General features: G+C 54.4%; 4 protein-coding genes across 4 annotated transcripts; 1 reads left to right on the plus strand and 3 right to left on the minus strand.

The window, feature by feature from the left end:
* Positions 1–95: 95 nt before the first annotated feature.
* CAOG_06499 (Nox1 protein) lies at positions 96–2,659 on the minus strand. Its single transcript, XM_004345198.2, has 3 exons — positions 2,523–2,659; positions 1,728–1,793; positions 96–1,624 (listed from the first exon to the last, which is right to left on the minus strand). Exons 1-3 carry the CDS (start codon positions 2,628–2,630, stop codon positions 167–169), a joined length of 1,632 nt encoding a protein of 543 aa, XP_004345248.1. The 5' UTR covers positions 2,631–2,659; the 3' UTR covers positions 96–166.
* A 529-nt stretch (positions 2,660–3,188) lies between these two features.
* Positions 3,189–8,261, plus strand: CAOG_06500 (hypothetical protein). The gene is made up of 4 exons (XM_004345199.2): positions 3,189–3,386; positions 3,492–3,732; positions 3,817–4,076; positions 4,189–8,261. The coding sequence occupies exons 1-4, from the start codon at positions 3,207–3,209 to the stop codon at positions 8,215–8,217; spliced, it is 4,710 nt and encodes a 1,569-aa protein (XP_004345249.2). The 5' UTR covers positions 3,189–3,206; the 3' UTR covers positions 8,218–8,261.
* A 16-nt stretch (positions 8,262–8,277) lies between these two features.
* On the minus strand, positions 8,278–9,680 carry CAOG_06501 (hypothetical protein). Its single transcript, XM_004345200.2, has 6 exons — positions 9,509–9,680; positions 9,216–9,352; positions 8,961–9,050; positions 8,735–8,838; positions 8,500–8,646; positions 8,278–8,419 (listed from the first exon to the last, which is right to left on the minus strand). The coding sequence occupies exons 1-6, from the start codon at positions 9,669–9,671 to the stop codon at positions 8,302–8,304; spliced, it is 759 nt and encodes a 252-aa protein (XP_004345250.2). The 5' UTR covers positions 9,672–9,680; the 3' UTR covers positions 8,278–8,301.
* A 334-nt stretch (positions 9,681–10,014) lies between these two features.
* CAOG_06502 (hypothetical protein) lies at positions 10,015–12,957 on the minus strand (the record flags this gene model as incomplete). The annotated part of the gene is made up of 6 exons (XM_004345201.1): positions 10,015–11,567; positions 11,657–11,763; positions 11,867–11,945; positions 12,035–12,111; positions 12,185–12,222; positions 12,331–12,957. The coding sequence occupies 6 exons, from the start codon at positions 12,955–12,957 to the stop codon at positions 10,015–10,017; spliced, it is 2,481 nt and encodes an 826-aa protein (XP_004345251.1).
* Between the last annotated feature and the right edge of the window lie 2,711 nt (positions 12,958–15,668).

The raw sequence follows: 15,668 nt of genomic DNA on the forward strand, positions 1-15,668 counted from the left end.
GGACAAAAATACAACGACGCGCACGCGGAAAGAGATAAGAGACCGCATGGGGGAAAAGGAAACAATCACATCAAGCACATCATCATCAAGAACAACAACAACAACAACAACAACAACAACAACAACAATTTACCAAACATAACAACAAACAAAAAGCCAAACTTGCTTAAAAGTTCTCCTTGTTAAAGTTGAAAATGGTACCACCCGGTCGAGGATTGGTAAACTGTTTAGAAAGCCGCCCGAGCTCCTTGGCAACAACTTTGGGTCCGCAGTAAAAGACGCCAATGTTGGTCGAAGGATGGTCTTGGACGAGCTGTTCGTAAATGCGTCCCCATTGTGGTCGGCCAAAGTTGGTCTTGGCGCGCAGACCCGTGATGGCGTCGGCCTCCTCCTCGTCGTTGAGCATGACGTTGCGCACTTCGTTCGAGTTGAGCTCGCCCGTCAAGTAAATGCGGGCGTCGAGGAAATCGTACAGGTTTTGTTGCTCCATCTGCTGCTCGAGCGCCTCGAGCAGATCGGCAAACCACTCAAAGGCCTCCTTCTCGCGGCAGACCCAGATAAAGTACACCTTGCGCAGCTTGAGCTGGATGGAAGGGTTGAGCAGGCGGTACCAGATGGACTTGAGGATGGAGGCGAAGGGTGTCACGCCAATGCCCGTGCCGACGCACACGGCAACCTCGTACTTGAAGACATCCTCCGAGGCGGTGCCAAAGGGCCCGTCAAAGGCGACGCGCGGGAGCGTGGCGGAGGCCTGGATTTCACCAGCGTCGCCCTTGTTGCTCCAGTTGCAGCCGAGCGCTTCGGCAAACTTGGTCGTCCAGTCACCGGCAACGCGGATGTGCACAGACGCGAAATCTTCCTCGGGGGCAGAGGTCAGAGTGAAGGGATGCCACTCAAACCACGAGACGGCAGGGCAGTGGACGAAAATGTACTGGCCGGGCTTGGAGTGGAAACCGCGGCGCACAAGCTGGATCTCGACGACCTTGGAAGGGTGCTGCACGACCTTTTGAACAATCGTGTTTTGGGTGTACCGGTAGAATCGCAGGCCGCGCTCAATCAGGTAGACGCCGAACGGCCCGACGACAAACTTCCAAAAGTTGGGGGGCTGCGACTCGTACACGTCGTTGGCGGGATCGGTGGGGTCGATGACGACGCGCTTCTTGACCAGGCCGCCGAGACCGTGGATGCAGAGCAGGACGAAAAAGACAACAAACAGGTGGTGCGTGTACCAGAAAATCTCAAAGTACGAGCGGCGAATGATGGACATGGACGACGTGAACATGAGGAACATGACGAGGACGACAATGTGGCCAGTCGAACCGGCAATAGTGGCAAAGGCATAGTCTTCCGCAGACGTGCCAGGCTGACCGCCGCACTGCAACGAGCCGGTCTTCTCGAGGTTGAGAAAGTTGAAAAAGTGCGCGCCAGTGTGCACCACCGCTGCGAGGCAGATCGTCCAGGCAATGAGCTTGTGCATGGTAATGTTGTGGTCGAGCAGGCGGATGAACGACAGGCGAATCGAGCCGCGGACGAGCGACAGGAGGTTTCGGCAGACGGGCAGCAAGATGAGCGCGCAGTTCAAGTTCAGGATCATTGCTGCGCCACGAGCGACCGAGAGGCCAGCCTGTGGTGTTTCAAAGTCAAAAGAGGTTGACGAGGTTGGAGAGGGAATGGGAGGTGAGTCGAGAGAGCATTGGAACAGAACGACCAACAAAACTTTGACTTACACCCATAATGTCGTGCGGACACTTGTAGTCTTCATTGGTCTGATAGCTACTGTACGTACTAAAGAACTGTGTTTTGCAAAACAAGAATCAAGGACAAAAAGAACAGGTTGAGCGAACAAAACACAAGGTGCATTTTTCCGTATCGAAGCGGGGTTTTTATCGAGTCTTGCTTATACGGACGAGTTGACTAACTGGCATTTTGGCGGCATGTTTTTGTTGACTCGATTGTTTCTGTTTGCGGGTTTTCTATTTTTTTTTTTTTTTTTTTTTTTCAATGCTTCTCTTTCTTTCCCATTGGAACCGCAGCTGTTCTTTCCCCCCTTCCCGCGCGGGGTGGCCCGCCTCCGAAGCCACACGTCGCCCCGCACACACAAGCACACTACTCGAACACAATGCAGTCCTCGTGTTTCATGCCGAAGGGGGGTCACATCCACACGCACTCAAAGCCAAAACCGAATCAAAATAAAAAATGTAACGGTTGTTGTTGCCGTTCCACCACAACGAAACGCCCAGCTCAAGCTCAAGCTCAAGCTCAAGGTCAGCAAGAGAGAATGTCATCCCATCGCATGAAAAGCAAGCTGCGACGATTCCATTGGAACGGCGTCAGAAAAAAAAACCATCAAAAACTCAATGCAAACTCACACAAAGAATAGAAAAATAAAAAATAAAAAAATAAAAAAATAAAAAAATTGAAAGCCCGCTTTTTACTGTGGAACACGCTCTTCACTCACTCTCCGTCTCTGCGTCTCACTGTCTCACTGTGGTGGGTAGATGGGTTGCTGTGCGATGCATTACCAGGCCAATGTTGGCGCAGAGCCAGGTGACAAAGAACAAGAGCGCGGGGCCTTCGTTCCAGAGGAACTTGGTCCACTCTGCTTTGCCCTCAGGCAGACCAAACACCATTCTCACAACAGAAGAAGAAAAAAAAAAGGAGAACTGAGAAACACTGAAAATAATAAGCTGAGAAAAACATGTATGATTGAGTTTGTTGAATTGCTGCAAAGTCGAGAGGATTGAAATAAAAATCACAATGCAAACGAGACCCGTCCTTCTCTCTTCTCTCTGGATCGTCTACAAACTCGGAAGAATAGGAGGCAAACATGCACAATAGCAACCAGATCGAAAACCAAAGTAAAGTCGGAGATGCATGGGTTTGAATGGGAGCAAACCACGAAACAGCCGTTCGATTCCGCTCTCTCGCAAATTCTACAAAGTCACCACCAGAGACACTGGAACACTGACGATTGTCTTAAAATCTCAGAAAACACTGAATCATCGACCATTCAAAAGCACGGTGGGAGGCGGGGGGGGGGGAAAGACTACACTCCAAAGCTGCGTTCATTCTGAGCTTTTTGTGATCGCATCGCTACTCCAACAAAGCACACTCAAAGCAAAGCATCTTCACTTGTTTCAGTAATTCTTCTTCACCTCCACACAAAAGAATCCCAGTCTGCTTTTCGTGTTGATTCCGGGAAGAGGATGGCTTGCAGGGCGCAGGCGGTCGTTCAGGCGCTGCTGACCCCGTCCATCACTGCCTCAACTGCAGACAGTCCGGCGGCACCCTGGGACTGCCCGTCCTTCCCATTGATCCCAGTTGCTGTCCAGTATCTCTCGAGCACGTCGGCAGAAGCAGCGGCTGCACGCAAAGCGCTGTGCCAGGTGAGTGTCCAACATTGGTGTTTTTTTGGCGCCAATTCGCGCCAAAAGATGTTGGAAACGACCACCGCGCTCACTGCTCCCCCATCTGTATTGCCTTGTGCCCAGGCATGCAAGGTGGCAGATCTGCCAGAACGCCACGAAATTGCCGACTGCGTGCTCGACCTCGCAGATGCCCTCTGGCGGCCGCTGGTTGCTCTGCATAAGCCAGACGTGAAGCTTGCACAGCGATCATCATCGACTAGCTCCGCACAGGGACCCGCTACTCCAGCACAGCAGACAATACCATCACGAGATGCATTGACTGCAGTGTCAAGACCGAGTGCACCGGGCTCGACTGCTCACCAAGGTTTGGATTTGTTGCCTTCGCTCCTCATTCACGCGGATCGACTCACGTTCGCTGTGCGTTAACTTTTGTGGTGTGTGAATGCAGGAAAATCTGCGCTAGAGTTTGGATCCATTCCCTTGTCGGTAGGCTCACAGTTCTCAATACCACAGCCGTTGCAGCAGAGCGGGGGCTTGCTCCCACTCCCGTCAGCGTCGCCCGTGCGAAGTTCACCGTCCCGATCCAACACGGCCTCTTTGCAACCCGCCCCAGTTGCAGCAACACAGGCCATCAATCTTTCCAGCGTCACCGAGTTTCCACGCTTGTCAGCCGCTCCAAGCGCCAAACCCGCAGGTTCGGGAAACAAGGTAAGATGCTTTGATCCCCTGGGGCCTTTCTCTCAGAGCGCAAGAAAATAAATCGTGCTCGTCTCACGTGCTTGTCAATCCCTTGCTCATGTTCTTTGCTCCATCACCCCAGCAACCTCGCAAAATCACCCCAACGTTGGTCAAACCTGCTTCGTTGGGAGGCGGCGGAGCGTCGGCCATCCCGACCCCTGCCTTTTCAGCCGCTGCCTCCGAGCAGTCTACCGCTGTGGACGATGTGATGATGGGACTGGCAAGACCGCGTCGTGCCTCTGGCTCTGCAGCTTCCGTCTCCATTACTCCCGCGTCCGCCGTCTCAACAAACGCGCCTCGCCCTCCCACTTTGAGCGCTGCTGCTGCGACGCCAGCAGCACCAATGCGAATTCGCCGCATTGCTTTTGGACGCGTCCCTTTCCGAGAGTCCATCGCAGCGCTCGCCCGACTAGTCGCCTGCGTCGTCTCGGCCCGACTGGGCACCGCGAGCCAACCGACCGCTGTGGCGCTTCCACTCTTCATCCATCTGTTGACTCTACCCGTCTTTGTGTCAGAGCCCCTCCATACCCCTCGAGACGCAACCCAGTTCCTCTTTGATACCAACAATTTCCTGGCGACCGAGCAGCAGGCCGTACTCTTCGCCCTTGCTTGCCTCCACCACCTGGCTCGCTTCCTCCCGCAGCTGGTGGACGCTCAGTTTCTGGTGGAGCTTGCCGCCAACCCGTATCTGGATGATTTTGGCTCCAAACCATTGCTCGCCATCGATCAAGCCATCCGACCCCCGCCATCGCTCGTAGTCAGTCGAGACATGTCCCAACAACCTAACAACAACCAACTGCGCCATGCCTCGTCCTCCAGCATGCAGCTGCTCATCAAGCTGGGTCTGGCTCCTTCTGTGGAGAGTGAGCGCCTGGTTCGTTCGACGCATCGGCAGCTCTTTTTCAACCGCGAAAAGCTCGCCGACAAGGTGTTTCTTTTGCGAATCAAGTGGCAGGAGGCACTCGTTGCGCTGCGCCAACACTCGACAGAGACCCCTGGCGCAGTCCAAGTGTCGCCATTGCCCGACAGCAAATTTTGCGAACTGGTCTGGGAGATTATGATGCAGCTCGATCCGTTAAACTATCGGTGGCTTGCGCTCAAGCTAGTCGTCGATTTTCTGGACGCCCTGCCTTCGAATCCGCTGGTTTTCGCCAATGGCTCGGATCCGACAGCAGCCCGTCCGACAACCCCGCTGGGATCTGCTCCTTCCACGCCTGGCATCGGTGCCAGTCCCGCCGCACCGTTGCTGCGACACGGCTCGTCGCAATCCCTGACGCACGACGAGGCGTTGGCGGCAGCAGGAGCGCACGCGGCAGACCCCACTCGCAAGGCGCAGCGCTTCGAAAACTTGGAGCGGCGCTTTCAATCCGACCGAACCTACGCTCGGCCTTCTCTCCGACCCAAAGTCTCATCAACTGATATTGTAGCCGCCTGCTCTCCGGGCAAGCTGGGCGCACCGGCGCCTTCGTTTTTGCACTTTTACGCCACGTTTCTTGTCTTTGCGGACAGCTTCACCCTTGTTGCACTTGCGCGCGAACTTCTCTGTCCGTGCGTCAATGCCTTGTTGCAGCAATCCTCCCAGGCTCCCTCCACGCTTGAATTGGAGAGCGCTGTTGGCTGTGCGCAGCTCCTGGGATTTTTAGATGGTTTTTCGGCTCGGTTGCCGACTGTGCCCGGCCAAAGCTTGTCGCCCGCACCGTCTACTGCCCCCTTGGGCTCGCTCGATGTGGCTCTCTTGCTGATTGCGTCGCAGAATTCGTCCGAGCATGTGATCGTCGCGAGCGAGTACCTGTGTGCATTCCACGGACTCGGGTTGAAAGACGAAGACTCTAGCCGTGCAGCGCCTCCGCCCATCCCAGTTTTAGTGTTGCAGCAGCTGCACGAGCACTGTGCTCGGATGCAACACGCGTCTCAGCCCACGGGACCTCTCGAGCGAATGTCAGTCGCGTACGCCGAGCAGATTCTCTTCTTGGCGCGATTTACAGCAGACCAACCGTCCGACCCTGCTGGATTGCCAGTCGCAGTTGCGCCCAAGTCCGGCAGCCCGCATCTTTCCTTGTCTGGCACAAGCCCCACGTCCTCTCTGGAGCTAGCGTTGCAGTCGTTTCGTCGCGAAATGGACGCCATCGCGTGGGGTGCCGATGGCGACTCGCCGTCGCCTGCCAAAACACGCTCGGCAGCGACCGTTGCACAACAACATGGAACCCATCTACCCAGCTCTAGTCACACTGGTGGCTCGACGACGTCCTCTGCAAAGCGCACCGGCACGCGCCGCATCACACCGATCGTCGAGGCCACAGCGGTGAGTTTCCGTCCTGGAGCACCAACGCCGCTGGACGTCGCTGCGTCTGCTACGCCACCTGTACTGGAAGACGTCATTACTGCCGCAGTGCCCGATTCGGGCGCGTCATCTGGTACCGCGTCGCCTCGATTTGGTAGCACGTCCAACCTTTCTTCAAGTCGGGTGCGGACACTATCCAGCTCGGGTTCGTCGTCAGTTGCTCCACCGGCCATCGCTCCACAAGCCGCGCTCTCGACCGGCTGGCGACATGCCCCTTGGTTTGAAAAACTCAACGAGGAGCTCGAGCCGCTGTTGGCGTTTCTGCAAGTCCACGTCAGCCGGAATGCATCCTCCAGCAGCTTGCTCGCCGCCAAATCTGCCATCTTTGAACGTGAGCGCGCGCTCCTTGAATCGTGGCTGCACGATACCATGCCGCATCAGCCTTCTGGTGTTGTTTTGCGGCCCAACGCTGCTGCTGCTGCTGCGACGAACGAGGCGCAAGACGCCCCGGATCTCGATGAGTTGCTGGTCGATTCGGCCAACAACGCCAACGACCAACAGGTGGCACAGTTCCGCCAGGCATCGCAAGAGCGGGTGCGCGTGAGTCTGCTAGAGGCACGGCGTGACATTCTGCAGCGTGCCTCGCAGTCCGCGCGGGAATACATTGGTGAAGCGATCACGACAAGCGTGTCGCAACTCTGGCCCGTCACTGTGAACCGTGGTGTGCTGCCGATCGCCTGCGCTCATACCATCGCCAAAGCACATGCCACAGTCGTTGCGGAGATGACTGCAAACCTCGATGCGACGCTGGTCCGCGAGCTCGAGAGCGAGTACGAGCGACTCAAGCGAAGTGTGCGTTTGCAACGTGAGGCGCCTTCGGACCAGTCACCCCGCAGCATGATCCAATCCCGCGTTGGCTTGGAGGAGCTCTCGCGTTGCCTGCAGTCCCAGATTGCCTCACTGTCAAGCAGCACCGCCCAAACCTCCTCGACACTGTGCTGGCCGTGGAGTCAAGTCGCGGGAATTTGCCGCGCTGTTGTCCACCTGTTGGCTGAACGCGATGCAAAGCATGCGCTGGTACTCCGAGATCGCTGTGGCCTCGACCCGAGAGCGCAAGCCCTAGTTGGAGAGCTCATGCAGAATGTTGTTGGCTCGCTGCAACTTTGGTGTGAACACTTCCAACTCGAGTTTGCGGGGCGTCACCAGCGTAAGCGTGGCTCGAGTCCCAGTAATGCGGGGATAAGCGGCAGCAGCGGTCCGAGTGGCGGATTGGTCGTGCGTCGACTTTTTGCAGATTCTTCAAAGCCGGCGAAGGCTAGTCCCAGTCCGAGCACGGCGGCCTGGATGGGCGTTGTAGAGCTCGTGTCTGAGGACGCTTCGGACCAGAGTTTTGCTGCGACCGCGCTGGCTCGGCTGTTGGAAGCCCTCGGAATACTCGCGCTGCTCCTCGGGCAGCCGTTGACACCAACACTGCTGAGGCCAGTGATTCAAAGCATTGTCGGCGCTGCAGCTCGTGGTGCCATGAAGCCAATGCGCTGCTTGATTCATTTGGCGCTTCTGGTACTGTGTATTGACTCGCACGACGCTCGGATTTGGTCGGCGCCGCAGCTGGAGGCAGAGCTGCTCGCACTGCCGTGGTCTGCTCCCCGCGAACTAGCAGAGGTGGCTGCGATTGTGCTCTCGGCGTATCATTACAGCGGCTTGAAAACGCTGCTGCAATCGTCCGGCCGATACCATGCGCACCAGTGGTGTCATTTGGCCAACTCGGCGTTTGCCAAGTCGCCCTCGTCAAACCCTGAATTGGCCGCCCTAATGGCAACGCTGTTCTGACGGCATACACACCTTACTCATTTGTTCATTTTATAACTTGGCACCACGCCTTTGTACAAATTTTGAATCAATACTCTTTTGTATTTACTGCGACTTTTTCCAGCGACCAAGCCACTCAATATTTTCGCGTCCTTTATGAGCCTTGGTGACTGGACGAAGATGAATGCAGCGGAAGCCTAAGGGTGTCAGCAGATTGATGGTTCTATCAAACCCCGACACAGTGACAATGAGTAGGTGCAGCTGATTGAGCATCGCAACCGAATGATGCGGCGGAAAACGTACTGCTCGGGCGACATTGCGTAGGGTGGGCCGCCCTCGTGACCGTCAACGGGGAAAATGACAGTCACCAGCTCGCCACTGTCGTCCAACAATTTGTGCATTTGTGACGCCCACGCCGAGTGCAAGTTGGCCGGGAGGGCTCCGAGGAAGCTTGTCAAAAAACATTCCACAAAAGCGCAGTGAGCTTTGAGCGATGGCAAGCGCATTTTCTCAATTGCAAACGAATGAGTATGCTTACGTGTAGTCGTAAATCACGTTGAACGACTTTGCTGGGGCGTACGTGAAAAAGTCAGCAGACAGAAACTGAGCACTTTCCTTTGGAATGTTGCGTTCTTCGCGGGTCTGCTCGGCAAGATGACAGATGCATGTACAGCAGAATGAGCATTCGAGCAGTCACACAAGATTGTCAGCGGCTCCGTTTGGGAATGACAGGCATTCGTGCAACAGAAACCAAAAGCGCTTGCCTTTTCGCACTGTGCAATCACGGTTGGCGAGATATCAAGTCCAATGACAGTACGCTTGCCTGGCTCAGCGAGAGCAAACACATCGTTGCCCTGTTGATATTTGTGGGTTTTCGGGATGTAAGACCAACCATTGAGACACAATGGAAAAGAGTCAGTAAGAGATTGAAATCAGTCAAACGGTGTTCACACAACACACACACCACCTCAGCTCGCACTGACCGCGCAGTGCAATGAAGCGCACTCCTACAAACTCACATGACCGCATCCTGGGACGAGCGCTCGGCCGCCTGGCAGCTGGTTTTGCTCGATGAGCTCCAGGAGCGCTGGGGCGGACGTAGCTTGGACCCAAGGCGTGACCTTCTGCTTCCAGACCTGGTCCCAAGCGACGCCTGCTACTTGAAGACGTTTTCAAGTATGTCAAAGTTAAGCAGTGCAACGCAAAGTGAGAAGTTGTTCCGACGGCGTTCGAATCCAATCTTGTTCAAATCTTCCATCTGAACCAATTCTTCGCAAAATCACTCATGCACACTGGATCGCAATTGTCGCACCATTCGGCTCGCTGTTGACAATGCGGCGGAGCTCTTGCACGCCCTGAAGACGCTTTCCTGACGTTTGAGGCTCGGATGTACCAGTCGTTGAGCTCAACACGCGCCCGTTGTGAGCAAAGGAGGCAAAGCCTCGTCCGATGGTTCGAACTCCGACCTTCAACATGATTTGATGGGAGAAATGGAAGACTGGGGGCTTCGGGCATCTCAGACAATGTCAGAGTAAAAGCACGAGTATTCCGCGAGCACACGAGGCCCGTGCATGTGTTTGCTGGAACGGTAGCGAAAAATACAATGCGCGATTTCGACACCAAGGATCTGAATCACTCAAACACGCAAGGAACTAGTTTACTCGCGTAACAAGACAACTGGAATGATAATGACATGCATAGACTTTGATTAATCGTGATAACCATCAGCCTGGGAGGCCACAGTGTTTTGTGGCAGTTTGGGAAAAACGGCCAAACTCTGAATTCTGAATTCTGATAGGAAATGATGGCTCGTTGGAGCTATTGTCGGTACGGAGGTGTATGGTACTGGTGGGGAGCGGTATGATGAAGATGCATTTGTTGATGTGGATGATGAAGCTGGGGAGGGAATGACGCTTGCATCGGAGCCCCAAGCTGATTTGAGGGCTGTGGCATGGCGGGCATGCTTCCTGCTTGCATCCCGACCTGAAAGTTCACTTGAGGATGCAGCTGATGAGTAGTCGAATACTGGCCAGCCGAAGAGTACGGCACCTGCATCAGTACAGATGCCTGTGGGTGTTGCAGCAGAGGTTGAAGTGGTTGTTGCACCAAAATCGAGGCGCCTGTTGGGAGCGAGGATGGTTGCATCAGAGATGTCTGCGAGAGCTGCAACAACGATGTCGGGGGCACTTGGTGCTGGAGTGGAAGCTGAGGCTGGTACTCGTATGGCTTCAGCTGATACGGCTGAAGGTACTGCTGTTGGATTTGCTGGTGGACCAGATACGGTTGTTGCTGCTGTTGCGGCTGTTGCTGTTGCTGATATGGCTGCTGTTGCTGCTGTTGCAAATGTTGGTGCTGTTGGTGCTGCTGCTGCTGTTGTTGTTGTTGCTGCTGCTGCTGCTGTTGCTGTTGCTGCTGCTGCTGCTGCTGCTGTTGCTGTTGCTGTTGCACGGACTGAAGATGAGCCGCTGATACAACGTCTTGCTGTGCGCCTAAATGCTGCAATACTGGCGTGGACTGCTGGCCCATTGGGGTGGGGGCAGTGCCGCGGTCTGGAGACGTATACGACACAAAGCTAAGCAGCTGCGACGACATGGAAGTGGGCGTCGAGCTGGGTGTTTCAATCGAACCTTTGCGTCCTTCACTTTCGGCCGTCGACTCTGCGCGGTGTCGTTTTGCAACGCGGTCCTGCCCGCTTGGAGAGCTTGTGACCATCGTTCTTGTTGGCTGATCGATCCCCGGTGAAGAGGATGGATGAAGACGAAAACCGAGTCCAGGAGAAGCAGAGGGACTCGGCTCAGAGCCTTTGATCTGTTCACAGGGGGAGAGCTGAGCAAACGAGCGTTTCGAAGGCATGCATGCAGACGCTCCGGCTGCATCGAATGCTGCACGTTGAGGCAGTTGATCTCTAAATTGCACGGCAATCGCGACGGACGCGGAATGTGCATCCTTGGCGAGCGTTGGCGCAGACGGTGCTTTCGTGGACGTTTGGTACTCCTGTATCCAGGGGCTGTAGAATGTCCCCGGGATCCAATACGGACGCGCTAGGTTGGCACTGGTTTCCCCATGGAAATCGCCCGAGCGTAGCTGCAACTTGACCCCTTGGAAGGAAACTTTGACAGCCAGCGGAGACGACACGGCCAACCCACCTTGATTCTGGAACTCGCGCGCACCCACAGCAACGAAAGGCGCCGAGGTTGTCTCTGTCAGTAGCTCGAGCGAGCCACTCGTGCAGAGGAATAGCTGGAATAACAAGACGTAGGAGCCCTTCTCCCGGATCAGCAAGTCTGGAAAGACAAACAAATTGGCGGAAGGTTCATTGCCGTCTTGATCTGGCAAGTCTCGAAGATGGTGAAGCGAGGCCACAGACGATCCTGAGAGAGCGCAAAACCATCATCAACGTCAGCAAAGGTACAACAGTGTGCCACCAAGCACGCAAAGTGAGAAATGGTCGATCTCTGACCGGTCAAGTTCGCATGGTCGGGTTTGGTTCGCATCATGTTACGTTCGACCTTCATGTCCGGGGACCACAGGGTTGCCAAAAGTATCAGTCGAGAGTGCATCGCAGTCCTATAGAGCGGGGGGGGGAGAGTGGCGATTAAAGTGAGTCGTGAGTGAGATGCGAGCGCACGACAGCAAAAAAAAAAAAAAAAACACTTGGCTTGGAACCTACATGGACACTTGCGGGTGCCCGTTGCGCTTGTAGCAAAACAATTGAACGATGGGAGTCGGGTCGACGGTTCGTCGGTTGCCTAGAATAACAACAGCGGCAGCGGCAGCGACAGGTACAACCTGAGTGCAAAGTTCGGGCGCAAATGTGGGTTGTGCTTCTTGGACGTACCTCTGGCTCCATCGTGAGAAACGCCACCCATGCAAGCATGCTTGGGCTGCTGACGAATGTGCAAAGCGAACGTCATTCTACGCGGCATGGCATCGGGAAATCAGCCAACAAGGAAAACGCAAAAAAAAAAAAAAAAAAAAACGACCATACCCGTTCGACGCAGATTTCCTCGCTGGCGGGACAATACTCTGCACATCAGAAGGGTACGGGGAGACAAAGCAAACCCAGAAGAACAAGAGATGAGTGAGAGTGCGAGATCGGCATTCACAATCGACTGTCTGGAGTGCGGAACCGACCGGAAGGACGGCAGGCGGCAAACATTGAAAACCGGATCCAGGCGACGCTCCTCCAGCAGGGGACGATGGGCTGGGCTCTGCACTGCCGTTCGACACGGATCGTTGCAGAGACAACCCGCGGGCCTTGCTGTTGCTGCTGCTGCCATCAGCGTCGCTGACGACGATACGCAACCTGGGTGGCTGGTTTGAATTCTTGGTGTTTGAGTTGGCGTCTTCGCTCGCTTCGTCTTGCTCGGCGTCCTCGGCGTCCTCGTCTCGCTGCTCATCGCTGACAGCTTCAACATCGTCAACGTTGTCATCATCGTCTTCGTTGTCGTCGTTGTCGGCGTCGGCTGTGTCCTCGCCTCCATGCTGCTTGTCTGCGCGTGTGAGTTTCGCTGAAGGTGACTCATTGCCCGGAGTGCTGGCCGGCACAGCCATTCGCGACGCCGCCGCCCGAGTGACAGCGGCATCATCAGGAGTAGCATCGTTCCTAGCAGCAGTCGCGACGGTGGCTGTCGTGGCTGTTGCCGTCGCTGAGTCCGAGTGTGCATGCCAACGCAACCAGCCCGCGCCCGTTGTGCTGCTTTCCAGTTGCGCTTGCGTTGAATCGGCAGCTGCGGACATTGCTTCCACCAAGGCAGTCATTGCGCATGACTTGTGTTGAATTTCTGTGGGGCTGCGGGTCGCTGGTGGCTGTTGCATCACGAGTGTGGGCTGCGGCAACGACACACCTTGTTGGGGGAGATACAAAGTCGAAGCGAAATCGCGTTTCGACTTTCTTGTTTTGTTGTTGTTTGCGTCGTGATCTTTGGATCTCTCTGTTTCTGCGGCCGTCGATTCTGCCTGTGCAACAGTCGACTGCGCACGACCACACACACACAAAGGGTATAAATATAGCTGCGTTTGTATGGGTTGAAGAACGGGTTGTAAAAAACGTTTCCTTTTTTGAGTGAGCCAAAAACGCGAAAATTTTCGTTTGTTTTTTGTGCTTGTTTTGTTTTCGCTTGTTTTTCGGTTTTTTTTTTGGTTTTTTTTTTTTTTTTTGTTTTTTTTCCTGCCCTCCTTGCTTCTGGTCCTGCGGTTCTTGAACTGGTCGAGGTTGGTTGGCGGTTGTACTTCGCCGCCTTGGACACGAGCTGTCGCAGAATGCAGTTGCTTTCTGTTTTGCGGGTTTTTGTCGTGACAAACAGGGACCGAAAACAAAGAAACAAAAACAAGACCAAAAAAAAAACAGCAAACCAAAACAAGGCGAAAAAAGAGACTGGACTGGTATTTCGTCTCTCGCATTCAAACTGACAACAGAAAGAGCAACTCGGAGACGTGTGCTTTGTTGTGCATGCATGCGAGGTTGATGATGCAGCGGGAAAAGCGAATCGCGGTGGAACAGCCAGAGCTGTGCAATCGACGACAAAACTTGCAAAGTGCGTGTATGAAATGGACGAAGGTATTTCTTGGGTGTGACCACCAACGAAAGATCAAAGGGGGGGAAATCAAACACTGCAGGCAGGCAGGATAAAGAGGGGTAATGACCATACATGTACCGATTCAAGGAGGAAGAGAGGAGGAACGACGGAAGAAAGTGGAGCATCAACCAAAGCCGCGGTGTGCGCAACCCACACGGGTGCGAGAACACCAACATTCGCCGCGACACTCTATTGGGCAGTCTCTACGCTAGTAATTACTCATGAATTTTACAACATACACGTCCCTTCATCAAGCTCGTCCACTCCCGCGCCCTGCAGGACATTGTGCCGCGAGCCCCGCCTGCTGACTCTCCCACGTCGAAGATGTGGGGAAAGTGCATTGTCAGGTCAGAAGAGAAGACCACCATTTCACTTCTACCTCCGAAACCCGGTGAGCATGAGCAAACCGAGTCACCAAGCGGCGCCCGTATGACCAGGACGCTGACACCAAACTTGCAACCGCAAGAATAAGTTAAACACGTTGCCCTTGTCACTTACTCCTTGCCCCTGATCATGATCCTTCTCTTTGTGGTTTTTGAGCCTTAGAAGCTTTTCCACCCTCCAATAAACGTAATACAAAAAAAAAAACATACACGTCGCAACTGGGCAACGTGTGCCTCCCAAGACTCAACAATGCCTTGACGTGGCGGTGGGAGTGACCAGCATGGACAAATCGATGGAAGACTTGGTAGCATTGAAGTCCTGAAGCATGGGGTGCGTGTGGTTGTTTTGACGCGGACTTGTTAGTGCTTTCCATTTTCGCCAGATTTGAATCACGGATACAAAAAAAAAAGCGCTGTGATCGGACCGTTTTTGATTGGCGGTCGCTCTTGATGCGAGCGCGTTGGCTCGGAGTGGCGGTGCTGCCCAAAGGCGAGTACGCTGCTGCGTGGGCAACTGGCAAGTATGTTGCTGCGTGGGCAACTGGCATTGCTGCTGGTGGATTGAGCGGATGGGGCCATCGCACTGATTTGGCAGAAAGCGTGGTTTGTTTACTGTACTATCCGAATGCCGCACCCAAACCGCACAAGGGGGTGATTGCGCACTTTCTGCGCGATATTAAGGATTAGGTACTAGTGTACATCTACAAAGTCTTTTCGGACTTGCGTCTTTTCGATCGTGCCTGCAATGCTTTGTTGGATTTGTGTTGATATTTTATTGTTGTTGATGGGCTGGTGTTGTTTTGCGCACATTGGATTCCAGCCTCTCCAGCAGCAACCGCCCGCTATATCGTCAAGCGTGCAGATCACTACCGTTTTCAATGGTTGCCTGGGCGATCGTGAACTCGCCTCGAAAAATCGCATAGATCTACCACATTGCTCCCGCCACTCTCCATCTGTTGAATTACCGAGCCGTCTTGTGCCTTCCTCGTCGCTTTCTCACGTACACGCCGAGGGCAATAATCTCCTGCAGAGAATCACAAGAAGAACTGCGGAGCAAGCGAAGGAGAAGAAACAGGGACTCGACGTGCCGTCCAACCAAAAAACCCACCTTCCCACACACACACACACACACACAGCTTCAAGCTCATGCTCCACTGTCTGCGCATTCACACGTTCTCGTCGAGACACATGTGCACCGTCTGTCGTAGTGCTACGATGCAACTATGGCGAGCTCGCAGGGAAGAATGCTGTCAGAGAGTTCGGATACGCGACATTTGCATCGCCACGCCAACTTCAGCTTACATTTCTGTGATATGCTCGGAAACACACCGAGCGCTTGCTTGGTGGACGAGCTGCAGATGAATTGGAGCTGGTCGCGGTCGTCTCCAATCTCAAGCACGACATCCTGCATGGAGCTGATGAGAAAATCATTCCCAGCAATTTGGCCAACTTTTTCACAGAGACTGCTATTCCACGTCAGCAAGTTGTTCAACCTGAAGCTCCAGATAGC

Source organism: Capsaspora owczarzaki, assembly GCF_000151315.2.
Source record: "Capsaspora owczarzaki ATCC 30864 unplaced genomic scaffold supercont2.11, whole genome shotgun sequence".
Classification (NCBI taxonomy): domain Eukaryota; class Filasterea; order Ministeriida; family Capsasporidae; genus Capsaspora; species Capsaspora owczarzaki.